This window comes from Rhinoraja longicauda, chromosome 30 (genome assembly GCF_053455715.1).
Source record: "Rhinoraja longicauda isolate Sanriku21f chromosome 30, sRhiLon1.1, whole genome shotgun sequence".
Taxonomy (NCBI): Eukaryota; Metazoa; Chordata; class Chondrichthyes; order Rajiformes; family Arhynchobatidae; genus Rhinoraja; species Rhinoraja longicauda.
The window spans coordinates 3,751,059-3,771,681 of NC_135982.1; the positions used below are offsets into that span (position 1 = coordinate 3,751,059).

Here is a 20,623-nt window from a genome sequence, read left to right on the forward strand (position 1 = left end):
ACACAAAGGATGTGTAATTACACATGAACCCTTATCCCACAAGAACAGTTGCTCTCTGCCTCACTCCACCCTCCCTGCCTTTGTTCTCCGCAGTTCGGATCAAGCTCAGCGCAAGCCCACTGCCTCTGTTGCATTCATACTCTGTAGAGATCTTTTGTTTCTTTGTCTGTCCTCACTATGCTTCTCTTTATCCTGACACATCACCACCACCATCTGACCATCTGCCTGCCACCCCTGCGCTTCACAGACAATATCACTCTGTACACAGTCTGGTTCAATGTCTTTTCCCTCTGCTCCTCTTTTAAAAGGCTATTCATCCTTGCTGTCTTGAGCCTCCAAGAAAGGCTCGACAGTTGAAACAGTTTTCTGACAGATGGTGACAGTTACTCCAGTGTCTTGTTTTCATTTCAGATTTGCAATGTTTTGCATTTTAGTCAATTAGAGACTAGATGTCTGAAAAACTAATTAAATTGGTCTTAAAATAAAGGTGCTATTTCCTCTCCAAATTCAGAAGACTGCTTCTTTCAGATATTCATGCTCCTGTTTATGTCTGTTGCCTCCAGTCGATGCTATATTACTGCAAATATAGGTGGTTTAATAGTCACTGTGATATCTTATGACCACTGACACTTCTTTTGACCTTATTGACCACATGTATGCAGTCTGTATTATACAGCATCTGATGGTTAAGAAACATCACAAAATATTGAGGTGCAGCAATAAAAACAGTTGTGTGGCACATTAATAAACTCAGTATCTATTATCTGATCCCACAATAATCGTATATTCCCAAATATTTCCAAGCTCTCATACTTTATATTCAATTGCCTTTGTACTACAGAAGGCACAGGAGACTGTAGATGATGGAATCTATTGCAAAAAAATGGAGAGTAGCTGGAGGAACTTGGTGGGGCAGGAGGGAAATGAGTAGTTGATGTTTCGGCTCAAAACCCTTCATCTAGACTGAAAGATTTGAGGGAAGTGGCCAGCATAAGGAGGTGGGGGAGGGGTGGAGCAAGAGCTGGCAAGCAGTAGATGGATACAGGTGAGCAGGGTTGATGGGGCAGATAACAGCCAGGTGGAGGAGGGAAAGGTGGATAAAGCAACAGAGGAAAGGTGATAAGAGCAAATAAAACGCCAGCAGATAGTGTGATCTGATAGAAAATGGACAGGGGGGGTTGTGAGTTACCTGAAATTGGAGAATTCAATGTTCATGCTGTTGGGTTGTAGACTACTCAGGCTAAATGTATGGTGCTGTTCCTCTAATTTACATTTGGTCGAGGTTGAGGTTGAGGTTGAGGTTGGTGTGGGAATGGGACGAGCAATTAAAATGGCTGGCAATGGGTAGATCCAGATGGCTGAAGCTGACAGACCACAGTTGCTCAGCAGAGCGATCACCTCGTCTGTGTTTGGGCTCACCGATGTAGACGAGACCACATCGAGAACACCAAATACAATAGATGAGGTTGGAGGAGGTGCTGACTCGTAGTGGTGAAGGTGTGGAATTCTCTGCCTCAGAAGGCAGTGGAGGCCAGTTCGTTGGATGCTTTCAAGAGAGAGCTGGATAGAGCTCTTAAGGATAGCGGAGTGAGGGGTTATGGGGAGAAGGCAGGAACGGGGTACTGATTGAGAGTGATCAGCCATGATCGCATTGAATGGTGGTGCTGGCTCGAAGGGCTGAATGGCCTACTCCTGCACCTATTGTCTATTGTCTATTGACTACGGATGAGATGTAGCAGGAGGGTGGAACAGTGGTGCAGCTAGTAGAGGTGCTGCCTCACAGCTCCAAAGACCTGGGTTCAATTCTGACCTGGGATGATGTCTGTGTGGAGTTTGCACATTGCTCTTGTGACCACATGGGTTTTCTCCGGGTGCTCCGGTTACCTCCCACGTCCCAAAGACGTGCAGGTTTGTAGGTTAATCGGCCCTCTGTAAATTGCCCCTAGTGTGTAGCGAGTGGATAGAAAACATACACCGGTCAGCCAAAACATTATGACCACTGACAGGTGAAGTGAATAACATTGATTATCTTGTTACAATGGCACCTGTCAAGGGGTGGGATATATTAGGCAGCAAGTGAACAGTCAGTTCTTGAAGTTGATTGCAGGAGAAATGGGCAGGAGTAAAGACCTGAGCGACTTTGACAAGGGCCAAATTGTTATGGCCAGACGACTGGGTCAGAGCATCTCTGAAACGGCAAGGCTTGTGGGGTGCTCCCGGTCAGCAGTGGTGAGTACCGACCGACAGTGGTCCGAGGAGGGACAATTCACAAACTGGCGACAGGGTGTTGGGCGCCCAAGGCTCATCGATGCGCGAGGGCAACGAAGGCTATCCCGTCTGGTCCGAACCGACAGAAGGTCGACTGTGGCACAAGTCACAGAAAATTTTAAAGGTGGTCACGGGAGGAATGTGTCACAATACACAGTGCATCGCACCTTGCTGTGTATGGGGCTGCACACGGAGGACCAACAGCATGTTAGGCAGGTGGTCATAATGTTTTGACTGATCGGTGTGGAACTAGTGTGAATGGGTGATTGATGGTCGGCGTGGACTGGGTAGGTCGAAGGACCTGCTTCCATTCCATATCTCTAAACTAAACTAAACTATCCATTTCCCTCTACAGATTTGCCAAACCGGCTGAGTTCCTCCAGCTGCTCTCTTTATTTTGGTCTGTGGGGCCACAGTGGACTTCAGGTGGGCCAGTATTGAGTTGCTGCCGTGTGGCGAGAATGCTTGGCTTAGCGAGAATGGGATGAGGAAATCAACCATGGTTGCTGTTTCTAACCACGATTCATTAACTGTGCAGGGAAATGCAGGCAGACTGCTTTTCAATGATATCAGAATCAGCCAAGGCTGTTGGGCTCACATACCTGATTGTAGCTCAGGCAAGACCAGGAGCTCATTTCCTCTAATAATGCAATGCACATTCAAGCAGGGCAGAGCTGGGTTCTGAAGGCCCCATCTCCTGGAAAGGAAATGATGGTAAGAACCATGGATGCCTAACAGGCTCTGACTGGCTCAGGAAATTTGTGGCCATCCTTGCGGGCACCCATTACCAATGGTGGAACGTTTGCCCATGTTAACAAAAGGTTTAATGCCTGTTGCACAACCACTGATCCCATTATGCCCTTTATTCTGTATTTTACACTGTGGACGGCTTGATTGTAATTGCCTATAGTCTTTTCACTGACTGGACAGCACACAACTAAAAACTTTGCACTGTACCTCGGTACAGGTGACAAAAATAAATTAAATTAAACTAAAGAGTATGGGATTGAGTCTGAAGAAGGGTCTCGACCCAAAACATCACCCATTCCTTCTCTCCAGAGATGCTGCCTGTCCCGCTGAGTTACTCCAGCTTTTTAGGTCTATCTTTGGTTTAAGCCAGCATCTGCAGTTCCTTCCTGCACAAGAGTATGAGATTTGTGGACCCAAAAGCAAGGCCCTCTGATATTTCCTCTTGTGTTTCTCAAGCAGAGCGACCATTTTGCATCCGCACTTGCTGATTTGAACAAATGTAATCTACAAAGATTTTGTTTATAACAAAGTAACAAGGGAGTCTATTTTCCTACACAAATCAATACACTAATTCGGTGCAAAACTGGAATACACTGAATCAGCCTCATGAGAATCCCCTGCCTACATTCAAGGGCAAAGAAAGCGGCAATCACTTGATTTAGATGTATCAACCATTGTCAGTCAATTACCACTTCTTTATGACTGACAAATTTAATTTGTTGTAGAAAGGTCAAGTTGAACATTCCTGAAATGAATATTTTATGTCAGACATACTTTTGCAGCAGCTCATTATCATACAGTCTACAATGAAAAACAACAGCCGTCGTCAATTTATTTCCTTAATTTTGTGCCACTGTGTAAAATCAGTGTGTTATCATGCTGCGGTATGCAATTAATACTGAATGATAATTATGAAATTCCTGAATGCTCTCATGGCTAATTTCAAAGCAAAGCTTTACGTGGGAAACCTGTTTCACTCAGCCACAGATGGCAACTGCAAAGTGAGAAGAGAGCACGCACGCTTGCCTTTCGTGTACAATTTTATTTTTTTGTCAAAACTCTCAGGCCACAGACGTTCTTCGCTGGTGAAAAGACATGCTAGGTTTCGGCCAAGCATGCCAATGCTCTCAACTGTAATTGGTGGCCTCTTTTAATTCAACCAATAAAGGTTACTCCAGGCCACCAGACAGAAAGTTTCACAAGTACACATTAGCTGTCCGATCTATTTTTAGCTTTGACTTTGTCTCGTGGGATGCTTCTTGGTTTCTTCATCATCATATTCCTTCTTTCTAATATTTCATTGCAGAGTATGTTCAGTTGGATCATATCCGTTAAATGGTTCAATGGTTATTTATGGGTTACACAGTGAAATTCTTCCACCCATCGCCATATTTTGGCACCCATTTACAAAGGAAAAAGAAAAAGTCCAAAGTCTGGTCCATGTGCTGGATGTAGGAGAGCCCATCTGATCCAGGTAAGCCCCAGGCCGCTTCAGGGCCTCCTCCGTCACCCTTGACCGTCTCGGCCCGCGACCCGTGGTCCCTCTCCTCGCCCGACCGCCTCTGTGCTCCGAGGACTGCCTCCTGCAGCCCACCCTGCAGGCGCTGGAGGCCACATCCCAGACCCTCTCCTACCGGCCCACCCCTTGCGTTGCCATCACCAGTGTCTCCCATCTGGCCAGGCCAGCAGCATTAAATGGCTGCGGATCCGGCATACTTTGCGGCCACCGCCGGGTCCCTCTTTGTTGTCGGCTGCCTGCCAGGTCTTTGGTCACGTCAGCTGCCAGGTCGGTTCTTGCTCGGCTCTGTGGCACATCCCCGGAGCTCTCTGCCATCGCCACGCTGCATCCCCGGAACTTTCCTGATAGGCTCCTACTGGTTTAAACCCCCTGTGAGAACCAATCACATCTTTTGGCAACTTTACCTCATCTTTCCTGAAAGCACAGTTGTAAAAGCACAGTGGCAAAGCACCAGCAGCCTGCTCACAGCAAGAGGTACAAGAAGCAACGTCTCACATGCCAACAGCCCAGAGCAGTCATTGAGTCATATAGCAATGCCGCACAGAAACAGGCCCTTCAGCCCAACTCATCTATGCTGACCAAGATACCCATCTAAGCTGGTCCCATTTGCACAGGTTTAGCCCATATACTTCCAAACCTTTCCTATCCATGTACCTGTCTAAACGTTTATGTTGTATCTATTAATACATCTACCTCAAACACCTTGTTCCATATACGAACCACCTTCTGTGTGAAGAAGTTGCTCCTCAGGTCCCTTTTAAATCTTTCCCTTCTCACCTTAAACTTATACCCTTTGGTTTTTTATTCCTCTTCCTCTGGGAAAAAGCCCCTATGCATTCACTTTGTGTGCCTCTCTATAAGGTCACCCAGTCTCAAATGGTTCAAGGGATAAGTCTTAGCATCTCCAACCACTCCCTAACTCAGGCCCTCAGGTCCTGGCAGCATTCTTGAGAGCACTCTTTCCAACTTAAAGACAGTAGGAATTATTTTTCCCAGGATGGGAATGTCAAATACCAGAGGGCACAGCTGGAAGATGAGAGGGGGACAGTTGAATGAAGATGTGCGGGGCAAGCATTATTTTTGGAGAGAGAGGCAGGTCCCAGGAACTTGCTGCCGGGGATGGTGATGGTTGCATGTAGGGCAGGGGTGCTTTGGGATGGCACATAAATATGCATGGATTGGAGGGATATGCAGGCAGAGAGATGAGTGTAAATTAGCATTATGTTTGGCACTGACCAAAGGGACTGTTCTATGCCTTCACTTCTTATAGTCATCGAGGGATCCACTTGATCCCGAATGCTTCCTTCCTTTTTCTGACCTCAGCCTCAATCACTCTCATCGATTAGTCTTTAACTTGAGGGGAAAAAATTGCTGGGAGAGTCAGGTGGTATCCGTGGAGGGAAATGGACAGACAATGTTTCTGATCAGCGTCCGTATTTAGACCTTTTCATCAGTCCATGAAGAAAGGTCCCGCCCGAAACATCGCCTGGCCATTTCCCTTCGCAGATGCTGCCTGACCTGCTGAATTTCTCCGGCAGTTTGTTTTTTTGCTCAAGATTCCAGCATCTGCAGTTTTTTATGTCTTCCCTAAGCGTGCCCGCCACACCCTTCCCCCTGACAGAAGCACGCTGTCCCTGAACTCTTGCTATTGCACTTCTAAAAGCATTCCACTTTCCAGCCGTCCCTTTACCTGCAAGTAGTTGGTCATGAATCAACTTCTGCAAGTTCCTGCCGAATGCCTCCAAAATAAGCCTTATCCCAATTTAGCACTTTAACTTATAGACCAAGCGTATCCTTCTCTTACCTTTATCCTTTGTACCCTGGAATCCCTGCCATTCTCTCAGCCATGCTTCTGTAATGGCTATAATATGCGATTCCCCTCAGGAAAGCCACACATCTGCCTTTCCTCGTCAATTTTTGGTACAATTTTTACCAAACCCAATTAACCGACAATGCATTTCAAACAATGATCTTTCCTCGCTTTTCATTGAACTGTCTACTAAACTTGCTCTCTTTGACTACAGTATTTACCCCCAACTTGTCATCTGCCATATTTTGCAACACCCCATCCTGGCATCTTATTCTCAGCCACATAATCTCCAGTCTATCTCCCTTGTGGGGAACTGGCGCTCTTGGGCTTGTCTCAGCAGCTCAGTCTTGCCTCGAGAGGAAGTTCTGGCGGTCTCAGGGCTCAGTATTTGTACTCTGTGTGGGAGCACAGTCCCTCATCACCTGTGGGCAGGTGAGGAAGTGCTGGCGGTCTCAGACTTTTCCCGGTAGCTCGGTCTTGACCTTGAAGAGGCGCTAGGGGTCCTGGGCTTGTCCTGGCAGCTTAATCTTTTGTTGGGCCTGGAAATGGGAAACGCAGGTAGTAGGGAGGAACCCCACATTCCCTCTCCTTCTCTCACTCTTCTTTCGCTCCTCCTCCTGACTGGACCTGCCTTGATGTTGAAGGAGGACAGTTGATGAGCTGTGGGCGGGCCAATCCTATGACAGCGAATCGCACATGGCTGTTGCTCGTCTGGGTGTGACCTCACCGCTGTCACTGGGACCGGCAGCTGGGTCCAGAGCGCTGCCCAGGGTACCGGTGTTTTCATGCAGGCAGGTGCTGTCCATGGTGCTAGTCTTCAGCTCCTCTTGGTGTGCCTGCCGTTAATGGGGATCAGAGCTGCAATTATGGAGAAGGTGTCCTCACCCCTTATTGCATCTCTTCTCAATCCCACGATAGCTGAGTCCACGTTTTCCTGTTGAGCCTCAGAGCCGGTCACAGTGCTGCTGACCAAACTCCTGCTGCTCCCTCAAGTATACATGTTACCTCTCAACTGGAGATGTGACAAGGAAAGTCTAATCACTGCTCTTTTAGAGTCCATACAACTTTTCAGTCGCACAAGAAAACCACTAAACCCATTCCTTCTCTCCTGAGATGCTGCCTGACCTGCTGAGTTACTCCAGCATTTTGTGAATAAATACCTTCGATTTGCAGTTATTTTCCTACACTAAATCTATGTTAGTCGCCTTTTAACATATTCTCAGCAGAACCACCCTGAAGTTCAGCAATAAAGTACCAGTACTACACACCACCCATTAACAATTAACTGTGGGAGCTGCTGTGAGCTGGTTTCTGCTGTCCTCTGATAAGGACCAACTAAAGGACATAAAGTGTTGGAGTAAATCAGCAGGTCAGGCAGCATCTCTATGGATAGGTGGCATTTCCAGACGGGACCCTTCTTCAGGCTTGTCAACACCTCAAGTAAACATAGAATGTAGAAACAAAGACTGCAGATGCTACTTTACACCACAAATAGACACAAAGTGTTGAGGTAACTCAACTCAGGCAGCATCTCTGGAGAAAAGAGATGGGTGATGTTTTGCATCGGGACCCTTCTTCAGACTTTGAGTCTGCCTAACCCACTGAGTTACACCAGCAATCAATGACTGGCTCACTTGTGGGATGGTCATGTTTGACTTCAGGTACGTGGGATGTCTTCCATGTTAAGCAAGTTTCAATCACTGGGGTCCTGATATGCATGGACTTCATAGTACATCACTCTCTTCTCTAAATCAAGTTATAATACAAAATTAGAATGCCAAACAGCAGTTCTGACTTGTAGAGTATTGCGCAGTTGGCATTACCACTCTCCCGCCCCTCTTGCTCCCCAAAATATAAACATTGGGATAGAGGTATAATATTTCAAGGCATTATTCAAGGAATAGCAGGGGCATTCTCACAGTGACCTGTGCAACATTAATTCATCAACCTACGTCACTTGATCTTTTATCTCATGACTGTGTGACTTTATTTCCATAAACTCCAACAGCGACGATACTCCAAAAGAACGTAATGGACTATAAAATGTTCGGGGATATCCTGACCATCGCACCAGTCCTGGACTTTGGGAACAGAGACGGTTCCTGGGCGTGAGGTGGTCCTGACCACCCGCCGGCAGGTGTGCATTATCCACCTCCGAGCTACCTGCTCACCTCCTCTTCCAACCGTGCGATTCATAGAGCCCCATGAAAGAGTACACATAATATACATTTGTTTTCCCTTTCTCTTTTCCACTTTCCAGTTTGTGAGTCCTTGCAGAGTGCAGTGGCAACAACAGGTCCACACATTGCAGCAATGAATGAACAACAAAATCATTCAGTGACAGTGATGGAACTCAAACATCATGAAGTTGTGAAAGGTCTTCTCAGCATACATTACTTTTGTTTCTTTTGATCCAGTACTTGAGAGGTAGAGCGTGGAAAACGGCTCTTTGGCCCACCAAGGCTCTGACCAGCAATCATCCCGCACACTAATACTATCCTACACACCAGGGGCAATTTACAATTTACAGTTAACCTACTAACTTGCACGTCTGGGATGTGGGAAGAAACCGGAGAACCCGGAGAAAACCCACGCGGTCACAGGGAGAAGGTACAAACTCTGTACAGGCAGCATCCGTGGTCGGGATCGAACCTGGGTCTCTGGCGCTGTAAGGCAGCAACTCTACCGCTGCGCCACTGCACATTAATCCAGCCAAAACTTGTTTAGGACACTGAAGCAATAATAGTCTCACAGCCTCTTTTCATTTAGTATTCTGTTCTGACCTTTGATAGAATATAAAATGGCAGATGAAAAAAACAAAAAAAACACTTGCAGCTATTTGCTGTCTGAGCCTTTTGAAATGGACAGCAGTTATTCCAGGATGGACTAATGTTAACAAACTGATAAAAAAAAATGCATGGCACAATCTTAGTATGAAAAACACAGAAAAATCTGGAACTACTCAGTTTTAGTGAAAGGTCATTGACCTGACACGAAGGAACTGCAGATGCTGGTTTAAACCTAACATAGACACAAAGTGCTGGAGTAACTCAGCAGGACACCTTTGGATAGAAGGAATGGATGACGTTTCGAATCGAGATCTTTCTTCAGATAGCCTGCTTCTCTCCAAACAGTTGCTGTCTGAACGACGAACTACTCCCAGCATTTATTCATTTCACATTTCCAGCAGCTGCAGGATTTTATTTTTAGACAATATTCTGGGGCTTTATTGTCACATGTTAAATTCTTTTTTTGCACACAGTTCAGTAAATTATTCCTCTATCTAAGCACAATCCCCAATTCGCAAAGTTTTTACAGTCTTTTTTAAAGAAAGGGTGATGGGTGCATGGAATGAATTTCTGGGGGAAGTAGCTGAGGTAGGTAATTTTGTAACATTTAGGAAACATTTAGACAAGTACATCGAAGGATATGGGCCAGATGCAGGCTGGTGGGATTAGTGTAGATGGGGCATGTTGGTCGGCATGGGCACGATGGGCTGAAGGGCCTGTTTCCACACTGTATGACTCTATGACTAGCAAAGTGTACAGAAATAGTCCACTGAGGTGCATCAGGTGCTAAGTTTTGGCGCCATTTTCAAAGTCCAGTCTCGGTATTATATCAATCATTTTAGGGTTGTGAAATGAACCACAAATATTAATTTTGAAAGGATAAGAGTGCATACAGGAGTAACAATGCACACAGAACCAGTCGAATTAGAAGAACATTTTCTTCAATCAGGTTTACAATCTCGCTGTATCCTCCCTGCAGGGAAGAAATTCTCCATAATAATATACAGTCTTATGTTTCTACACAAAACATTGCTCAGTTCTTGCTCATACTTCGGTGCGCATAAAAATACTGCCAGAATAATATCCAATGGAGAAAATTATTTAGATGAATCTATGTCATTGTTTCTCCAAAATAATGCAGCATCCCAGAAGTATGGAAAGATTAATAATTTCAAAACAATTTATTGCGTTTGTACAAATGTATTTTCATAACATTTTAATGGGTTTGTATATCTCAATGCGACAGAGGGAATAGATGATTAAGAATAACACAAATAAGGTGTCTTTCAATCTCAAACTCTCCCTTATATTTCATACTTATATATTCAAATTTCATCTTCTGTCTGATCATGGCAACCTTCTCTAATTATTCACTAAACCTGGCCGGGATACAACTATTTCTCCATCCAAAAGCATATTTTAAATCATTTCACGAAAAACAGAATGTGCTGTTTGGTAAACCACTGCTTTTCAGACCACCGCAAAATAATAATTACATGCAGCTAAAAATGTAAACGGGTCTTGACTGAAACTGAATATGACAGTATGCTTTTGGGAACAAGAGTTGCAGCACACCCAACCAAAACAATCCTGACAGGATGGTCTCTATAGCAACACTATGGAAATGCTGCATGTCTCTCTCCTGGACCTACATGCAGCTCACCCAGAAGCACTCCTCACTCTTAATCTTCTTTTGATTAAACACAAATGTAAGTGCAGCCACTGTCCACCCGAATAACGAGTTCTTTCTGACATAAAAGAGAATTCACAAGGGTAACTCAGAGTAGAAAATGCAAAGCGAGAGGGGAGGGGGCATTCACTGAAACATGCAATGTGCCACTCAGAATATTTCCGTCTCTTCCACGGTATACAACAAACTCTGCAACAAAAAAAAACAGAGGCTAATTGGAAATGACAGACAGCTAATAAATTCTGGTCCAATTATTTTCTGTTGTCAGATACTGTAACATACTGCTTTAAGGAAAGTGCTCAGGAAAACATGCCTTTGTTTTAGAATGCTGCAATCTATATATATATATATATATATATATATATATATATATATATAGTATAGTACTAAAACTCTCGTTTGTTTGTTTGTTTGTTCAAACAAGGAGAGGGAGGGAGGGGGGAAGGGGGTGGGGGGAGGGGAGGATGGGGAGAGAGGGGAAGGGGAGAGGGGGGAGAGGGGGGAGAGGGTGCTGCACCAATGCAGGAGAGGTTTGGGCCCAACAGGTCCACTTGGTCTAGTTCTTTCTAATATTGGCACTACCTCCATCTGCCATCCACCCCCATCGCACCCATGTATAAACACAGACTTCCTAACAACTCTGCATTAAAGACGTATTGGCACAGTTTGCTGTTCCTATGTGGTGGGGAGCTATGGTATTGCTATGTTATCTTTGTACTACTACCCTGCAAGGAACCAATACTTGCATTGGAAGGATTAGTAGAAACTGGACCAAGTGGACCCGTTGGGCCCAAACCTCTCCTGTATTGGTGCAGCACCCTCTCCACCCCTTCACCCTCTCCCCCGCCTCCCCCCTCCCTCTCCCCCCATCCACCCTCCCCTCCTTTCCTCCTCCCCTTGCCTCCCTCTCCCCCTCTCCTTCCCTCCCTTCTCCCTCCACCTCCCCTCCCCCGCCCCCCTTCCCCCACTCCATCCTCCTTATCCTTCCTCCTCCCCCTCCCCTCCCTCCACCCTCTCCCTCCCTCCCTCTCCCCTCCCTCCCGAGGAGATAGATTTAAACTTTAAAATGTGAATAACTTTAAAAATATAACACCGATTTCAATGAAACTTCTTCCATTAGCACCAAAGGGATGACGGAGAGTAAGGTGGGCCTAAAATTGTCGCGCTATCGTGTACCGTTTTGGCTGTAGTTCAGCAACAAACAAACAAACAAACGAGAGTTTTAGTACATAGAAGATAAGGCACATTCACAGAATAGAAGAAAAGGAATAGGTGACATTTCGGGTTGAGACTCTTCTTCAGACTGAAAGGTACCCCAGCCAGCATCTAGCCAGTCCAGCCCTTGAATGTTTCAGTGATATCATCTCTCTTACATCTGAACACAAGGGAGTATAGTCCATCTTGCTCAATCGCAATTCATCCCAGAACTGTCATCTTGTGACAGACATGTTAAAAAAGACTAGGTAAAAGATATTTGGTCCTATTCAAAGAACAAGGAATTCCCCTGTGGTCTTTGCACATAATCCCATCAACCAAAACTGTAAAAAATAGATGAAAAAGTCCTTATCAGAGTGCTTCAAGGAACTTGCACGCACATAATACTGATTTCTTTACCAAAATAAGATGAATAATAATTTTTGAACATCTGAAAATGTATCATTCGTGCAGATTATTTCTCTTTAACTCTACCATCACCACTCAGTCTGTTGCCTAAGATGTGGAGTGCCTTCTGTTGACTATGTTTAACAGCATAAGGGAGAGCCTGGAAATCTTCACATACAGCAAGCAGTCTTATTTCATGACTGAAACCATCTTTATTTCAACGCTAGAGAAGAAGTGTAGAAAAGATTCTCAAGGATTTGCTGTGACTGGTGGGCTTGAGTTATAATCTAAAACTGGACAGGCTGGGATTGTTTGCTCCAAAACGAAGGAGTCTGAGGGATGACTTTATAGAGGTTTGTAAAATCACAAGGGGCACAAGTAAGGTGGATGGCCAGTCTTTTAGTAGAGGGAATAGGTTTAAGGTGAGTGGGGAAAGACTTAAGGACACTGTCACTGCACTGGGTAGCTCCTTCAGTGACAGACCTGCGGAATGTTTTGCACACAGAGGGTGGTGGGTATATGGAACGAGTTGCCGGAGGAAGTGGTCGAAGCGGAGACAATAGCAACATTGAAAAGACATTTGGGTAGGTACGTGGTAAGGAAAGGTTTGGATGGATACGGAAATGCAGAAAAATGGGACTAGCTTGGTTCGCATCGACAAGTTGGACTGAAGGGCCTATTTCCATATTCTATTATAACTCTATGAACTTATTTCCATAAGGGATTGTAAGCATAACAATTTCGACACACACTGCAAAAAATCAAAATAATTATGATTATAACTGTAATTAATTCAAATAGTGTGTACAGAAATCTCCGCCACACCAAGTGTGTACAGAAATCGCCACGCACCGAGTGTGTACAAAAATCTCCTGATTTTATGCTTTGGCTGCTGAGATTCCTTATATCCTTGATTGTGAGTGAAGATTAACTGACATTCATTGTTGGCACTGAAATTTCCAACACTCAATTTTGACCCCTTAACTATATTCATATATAGACCAAGTCGACCCGTTGGCCCCAAACTTCTCCTGCATTGGTGCAGCACCCTCTCCTCCCCCACTCGCCCCTCCCTTCTCCCGCCCACTCCCCCCTCCCCCCCACTCCACCCTCCCCTCCCTCCCTCCCTCCTCCCCTACCCCCTCCCTCCACTCCCCCCCTCAATTAAAACAAGATTTCAAGATTTCAAATCAATTTATTGTCACATGTACCAATAAAGTTCAATCACCTTCCTCTTTGTTCACCCGCGGTCAGGGCTGTTGAACCGTCCGCAGTCGCCGCAGCTGACGGTCTGAAGCCCTCGCGTCGGGATGATCGAAACTCCCGCGTCGTGACGGTTGAAACACTCTCCACGGCATGGAGCTCCCGAGTCGGCCTCTTCTTACCAGAGACCGCGGGCTTCACGATGTTAAAGTCCACAGGCCCCGCGGCTGGAGCTCTCCACAGTCGATCCTCGGCGAGGGATCGCAAGCTCCGTGATGTTAAAGTCCGCGCCGTACCCACGGCATGAAGCGCCGGGACGGTCTACAGGAAAGGCCGCCAACTCCTCGATGTTAGGCCGCAGTGCCAATACAGAAAAAAATGGCATCTCCGTCAAGGTAAGAGATTGAAAAAATTACTCTGTCCCATATTTTTTAATTCTTTCAGCACTCTTCTTTTCTGCTCCAATGTTTCAAGAGATCACCGACCACTGATATCCTCAGTATTCATAATTGTTTGATCAAGGTGCAACATCAGAATCTCTTTTTAACTTCCAGTTCATATCCAGACGTCTACCTAACTTTGCAGAGAACATTGTGATTTATTATATAATCTGTACAACATTACTTGAGGGGGTGCAGCAGTGGAGCTGCTGTCTGACAGCGCCAGGGACCTGGGTTTGATCCTGACTGCGGTGCAGTCTGTATGGAGTTTGTACATTCTCCCCGTGACCTACATGGGTTTTCCCCGGGTGCTCCGGTTTCCTCACACATTCCAAAGACGTACACGTTTACAGGTTAATTGGCTTTGGTAAAATTGAAAATTGTCCCAATTTTGTGTAGGATAGTGCTATTGTATGAGGATCGCTGGTCGGCACAGACTTGGTGGACCAAAGGGCCTGTTTCCACGCTGTCTCTAAACTACACTGAACTAAACTATCTCTACACTAAATTACATTCAGACTTCTGAAGAAGGGTCTCGACTGAAACATCACCCATTTCTTCTCTCCAGAGATGCTGCCTGCCCCGCTGAGTTACTCCAGCAGTTTGTGTCTACCTGACACAATGCCTGAAGATGTCTGACACACTGAATATTCTCGGCATTTTTAAATTGTTTCAAGTTTTCAGATTTTCCTGTCAAGATTTGGATAAGAAGTCGCTGCAGAAGAGAAGTCGCCATTCATTTTTCTCCAGAGATGCTACCTGACCCGTTAAGTTACTCCAGCACTCTGTTGACTGTTGACTTTGTGTCTATTTTTGATATAAACCAGCATCTAGTTCTTTGTAAGACAGCAACTCTACCACAGCACCACTGTGCCGGCTGATATTCTACCTCATCATCCTTATTCAACACTCCCATTTTCCTTGATCCTTTAATTTCCAAAAAACCGCTGACCTTTGTTTTGAACACACCAGCTCTGCTCACTCAGGTTTCATGAGAAAGCTGAACATCGGAACCTTGCCTAGGCGGGCGAAATTCATGAAATGTTATACTGGCCATTATCTGCACTTCCTCCGCTCATTCTTTGTTGAAAGTAACTCTTTCATTATGCTCACTTCTTCTCCCCCATCATACCAATTACAGATTCATTAGCCTCATTTCTTTGTTCAAATCATTTATTTCACATAGTGGGATTTGGTCTCCCTTGTGAGTAAGCTAGACTATAATTAAAATAGAGCTAGCCAGAATCTAACTTCAAGGAATTAACTGGGGTTTTCCAAAAATAGTACAGAATAATGTCACCCTAATCTTTGATTAAGTCCTTAGACTCTGCTCAACGTTTCAGCCTTTTGGCAACTTTCCCTCCCACAGGTTTCACCTCAAGATAGTGCAGCCGTTGCGATCACCTTAACCCTTTGCATTGTGCAGTGTACAACCTGTCTTACCATCTGCTTCCAGTGCCATGGCCAATAAAACTCCCTCTCTCGACCTCTTGCCAACATTTCACTTTTAATCAATGTAATATACTTCAACTCGGCAATTTGTCCAAATGAACATGTGATATAACGCATGGACTTTGTAGCTTGGATTGCTCGTGTCATTGAAACAAGGTCAGTCCTTTTATGCTTTTTCAGGGCATGAGCTGCCCAGTAAAGCAGACTGTTCAAGCAGTAAAGATGCTCCATTTACACCACTCACCAATGTATTAGAACGGAAAATTGATTCACTTTAAGCCCTGCTGGAAAATAATTTTCTGTGGATTCAGAATGAACAATTTTTTGTTCAAGGAAAAATATAAAAAATCATAAATATATTGATGCATATCTACATATACATATATCATGTACATGAAGGTATTTATTTTATAAAATGCTGGAGTAACTCAGCAGGTCAGGCATCTCGCCCATTCCTTCTCTCCTGAGATGCTGCCCGACCTGCTGAGTTACTCCAGCATTTTATAAAATAAATACCTTTGATTTGTACCAGCATCTGCAGTTATTTTCATACACTATCATGTACATGATGTATTTAATATTTTACAAATAGGGCAATGAAACAAAAAGAAAAAACAGTTAGTTCCAATAGATTATTATTCAAACAATTAATAACCAAAGAGAAAGCAACTGATCAGATAGTGATCAATAAAAACAGAAACCACTGGAAATGCTCAGAGGTCTGTGGAGATGTGTAGAAAGAGACTGCAGATGTTGGTTTATACTGAAGATAGACACAAAGTACTGGAGTAACTCAGTGGGTCAGGCAGCATCTCTGGAGAAAAAGGATGCGTGACAGTTTGGGTTGAAACTCTTCTTCAGACCGTCTGTGAAAACGTTCTTTCTACTTTTTTTTCCATTAAGTCGGATTTCGAGATTTTTCTTTTCATTAATTGATACTTGATGCCCAATAGCCAGTCACTTAAGGAGGCAGATTTGTGACAATTTATCGGCTACAGTGCAGAAAATTAGATTCTTGCAATAGTTGTAGGAATGCTCTTCCAAATAAAGCACAATGGATTCCCAACTCTCTTCCAGCTTTCTCTCCTTCCTACTTTCACTCTGAAGAAGGAACACCAATCCGAAATGTTGTCTATCCATGTTCTGCCGAGACGCTGCCTGACCCACTGAGTTACTGCAGCACTTTGTGTTTTGCTCAAGATTCCAGCATCGACAGTCCTAGTGTCCAATGAATTTCCTGGCATGATTTTAAAATAGGCATATCACTGATGAGGATTTCGAAGGCATGCAAATCTGTGTGCGCAACACTCAACCACTAGAAAAGGGTGGACCCGTTGGACCCAAACCTCTCCTGCATTGGTCTCCTGCAGCACCCTCCCCTCCACCACTCCCCCCCTTCCCCTCTCCCCCACTCCCCCCCTTCGCCTCCCCCCCCCCACTCACCCACTCCATCACCTCTCAATCCCCGTTATCCCCCCTCCTCCCCTCACCCCCCTCACTCACTGAATCCCCCCTCAACCCACCCTTAAAACTCCCCCAAACCTCTCCTGCATTGGTCTAGCAACCTCCCCTCCCCCACCCCCTTCTCCTCCCCCCCACTTACCCACTCCATCCCCCCTCCTCCCCTACCCCCCTCACCCACTCCATCCCCCTCAACCCCCCTCCTCCCCTACCCCCCTCACCCACTCCATCCCCCCTCAAACCCCCTCCTCCCCTACCCCCCTCACCCACTCCATCCCCCCTCAACCCCCTCCTCCCCTATCCCCCTCCTCACCCACTCCATCCCCCCTCAACCCCCCTTATCCCTCCCTCCTCCCCTCCCCCCCACCCCGGGTCACTGCCGTTTGCACCATCGCAAAGTGGAAGCATCGTAAGTCGGGGAGCATCTGTATTAGATCAACGGGCCCCAACTGCGCAGGCACGGACCTGTTGTGTTTCCATTTTGGCGTCGAACACGGAGGTATTACTGCATAAGCGCGGCTGACGGGCAGGGCAAGTGGAAAAGGGGTTTATTAAAGTTTAAAAAGTGATTTTTTAAGTTTAAAAAGTGAATGACTTTTAAAATATAACATTTGAACTGCTGGCCAATGGTGAGTAAGGTGGGCCTAAAATTGTTGCGCTGTCGTGTACCATTTTGGCTGTATTTCGGGTATAAATATATTTACCACTGAACAAATATACAAGATGAGATTTATAGTAACGTATAGATTTTCAGATCCGGAAGATTACAATCTATTTTGGTCGTTATTTGCAAGATAAAATTGGCCACTGTGAACATTGATTAAACTTCTACAGATGGGACACTCCAGGAATGAGGAAGGATATTTTCTTTGAAAGTACTGCAGTAATTACATTGCCTACACATGCATGGAACACCCAGGGGAAGCTCACAGAAATTCTGTATTCCACAGACACAAATATATTGAAATCTATCAATACATCAACTATAATCACGACTTTTACAAGTGGAAATATACTCTGCTCATATAAATAGGGGATTTATCTATTGTACTTAAGAGGGTAGTAATTGCCTAGAGCAACTATGGAAGCAAATTAATGAGGATTCAAGGTCGATCTGCCGCTTTTCCCAACAATTCTCCTTCCGTGCCCTGCTTTCTACAATGACTTCTCTAACCTCTGTCCCTCTCTTTCCCCTCCCCCTTCCCAGTTCTCCCACTGTCTTCCTGTCTCCAACTACATCCCATCTTTGTCCCGCCCCCTTCCCTGACATCAGTCTGAAGAAGGGTCTCAAGCCGAAACGTCACCCATTCCTTCTCTCCTGAGATGCTGCCTGACCCGCTGAGTTACTCCAGCATCTTGTGTCTACCTAGGATTCAAGGTTGGTTCCTTGTCAGATGGTGTGGGTGATAAGCTTGAGAGATAACAGTAACAGATGGAGTTTAATGAACCTTTGACATCAGACAGCTGGATTCCAATTATTGCTTAAGATCAAACATAGCCACAAAGTGCCGGAAAATCTCAGCAGGTAAGGCATGCATCTTTGGAAAAAAAGGATGGGTGACATTTTGGGTCGGGACTGAAGGCTGAAGAAGGGTCCCAACCCGAAACGTCACCCATCCTTTTTCTCCAGAGATGCTGCCTGACCCACTGAGTTACCCCAGCACTTTGTGTCTATTTTTGATATAAACCAGCATCTAGTTCTTTGTTTCCACAGTTTGGTTGCTTTAGATCATATGTATTTCTCTATTCCGAATCCTATGGATGTAAACAGCTGCGTAGTGAGCATGGAGATACAAGATACACATGCACACACTAACACATATTCCCTACCATTAAGAATATTTTCAGCCATCACATTTACTTGGACCTCAACAGAGTGGTTTGACGTGTAGGTTATCGTAGCACTGACATGAGCCACTTCACCGATGGACATTGGCGAGAGGAAGTCCGTTCGCTCCACACGAGCTAGTACAGCCACACTTCGTTCCTGAAAGACAGTGGATAAGGGAATGAGGCCCAGCGCAAATTGGAGGAACAGCATCTCATATTTCGCTTGGGCAGTTTGCACCCCAGCGGTATTAACATTGACTTCTCTAACTTCAGATAGTTCCTCTGTCCCTCTCTATCCCCTCCCACTTCCCAGTTCTCCCACTGTCTTCCTGTCTCCTACTACATCCTATCTTTGTCCCGTCCACTCCCCTGACATCAGTCTGAAGAAGGGTCTCGACCCGAAACGTCACCCATTCCTTTTCACCTGAGATGCTGCCTGACCCGCTGAGTTACTCTAGCATTCTGTGTCTACCCTCGTTAATCACTAATGACACACTCAGGAATAGTGCATTTTACAAATCCATATTTGTTTTTCCTATTAATTTTAAATCAATCTTTATTCTGAAATTTGTAATTGACAGGTTCCCAGGCCCTGAACTAATCCGGCATTAATTTATGGTAAACCAATCTCTTCATTGAGCTGCAATACTTGCAAACACCATGCCCTCAGGAAGGAGATCAGCTGTTGCCACTTCAATACCAAACTCAGATCCTCATTGTGCAAACATCAGAGGGACAAGATAAAATGCGTGTGAGCAAAAATCGTACCCTACAACACGAGGATGTAATTCAGGCTGAGATTTCTGTCAGCAGTGAGCTACTGTCACACCTCTGGAAGTACCGTCTTCCAGATCTGAAATTAGATCAAAAGCTCTATTTATTGTTGATTTGAGCAGAAGAAATCCCATGCCACCCCTTGATGAAGAGTCTCTGCCAATATTCCTTGTCACTGACCACTGTTCTTTTTATTTAATGCATTGTCTGGAGGAACTCACGATACGAATTGGTCATTGTTTTATTACAGCACAGGAACGGGCCTTTCAGCCCACAATGTCTGTGCCGAACATGATGCCCAGACAAACTCTCATCTGCCTGCACATTATCTATATCCCTCCAAACCCTGCATATTCACGCACCTATCCAAACTTCTCTTAAGTGGCACTATTGTATTTCAAGGGATCTCAAGGTAACTTAAAGGTAAAATCTCTCAATACCTCCAGTCCAGTGGCTCGCTGTCAGCTCTCACTGGTTCTTGCTATGGAATTCCCTACCTACATTTCTCCGTATCCCAGCCTCACCCTTCTCTTCTCAGGCATTCTTTAAAAGTCTAGCTCCTTATTCAAGCTTTTGGTCACCTATGAACACCACTTTGGTTCAGTCTCAAAATTTGTCTCACAGCATTCCTACAAATGCTTTTGCAAGCACTTACATTAAACGGGCTACTGAAATGCAAGTTATTGATTGATTTAAATCCCCCTGCAGCAGGGATCAGTATGCCAGCTCCCAATATTCATAATACATGACCCAGATCTGTTAGGCAGTGGTTAGAATTGTAAAGTCATGAAATAGAGTCGACAACTTTATTGCGAGATTAACACAGCCTGTGGTGTTGTAAGTAGTATGACAGTCTCCTCATTCCTGATAAAGCATGTCCTTACTTAAGCCGGTAGACCTGCTGCTCACAGTGCCAGAGACCCAGGCTGGCTCCTGATCTTGGGTGCTGCCTGGGTGGAGTTTGCACATTCTCCTTGTTAGCATGTGGATTTCCTCTCAGTCTGAAGAATGGTCTCGACCCAAAACGTCACACAT

At 45.1% G+C, this 20,623-nt stretch overlaps 1 protein-coding gene across 8 annotated transcripts in view; it reads right to left on the reverse strand.

Moving 5' to 3' along the window:
* Positions 1 to 20,623, reverse strand: part of acot7 (acyl-CoA thioesterase 7) — a 288,577-nt gene that overhangs the window by 188,645 nt on the left and 79,309 nt on the right. For all 8 annotated transcript variants that reach the window (XM_078425338.1, XM_078425332.1, XM_078425337.1 and 5 more), the window contains one exon: positions 18,815 to 18,971. In XM_078425338.1, coding sequence (XP_078281464.1) covers positions 18,815 to 18,971 — 157 coding nt within the window. The remainder of the gene's footprint in view (positions 1 to 18,814; positions 18,972 to 20,623) is intronic.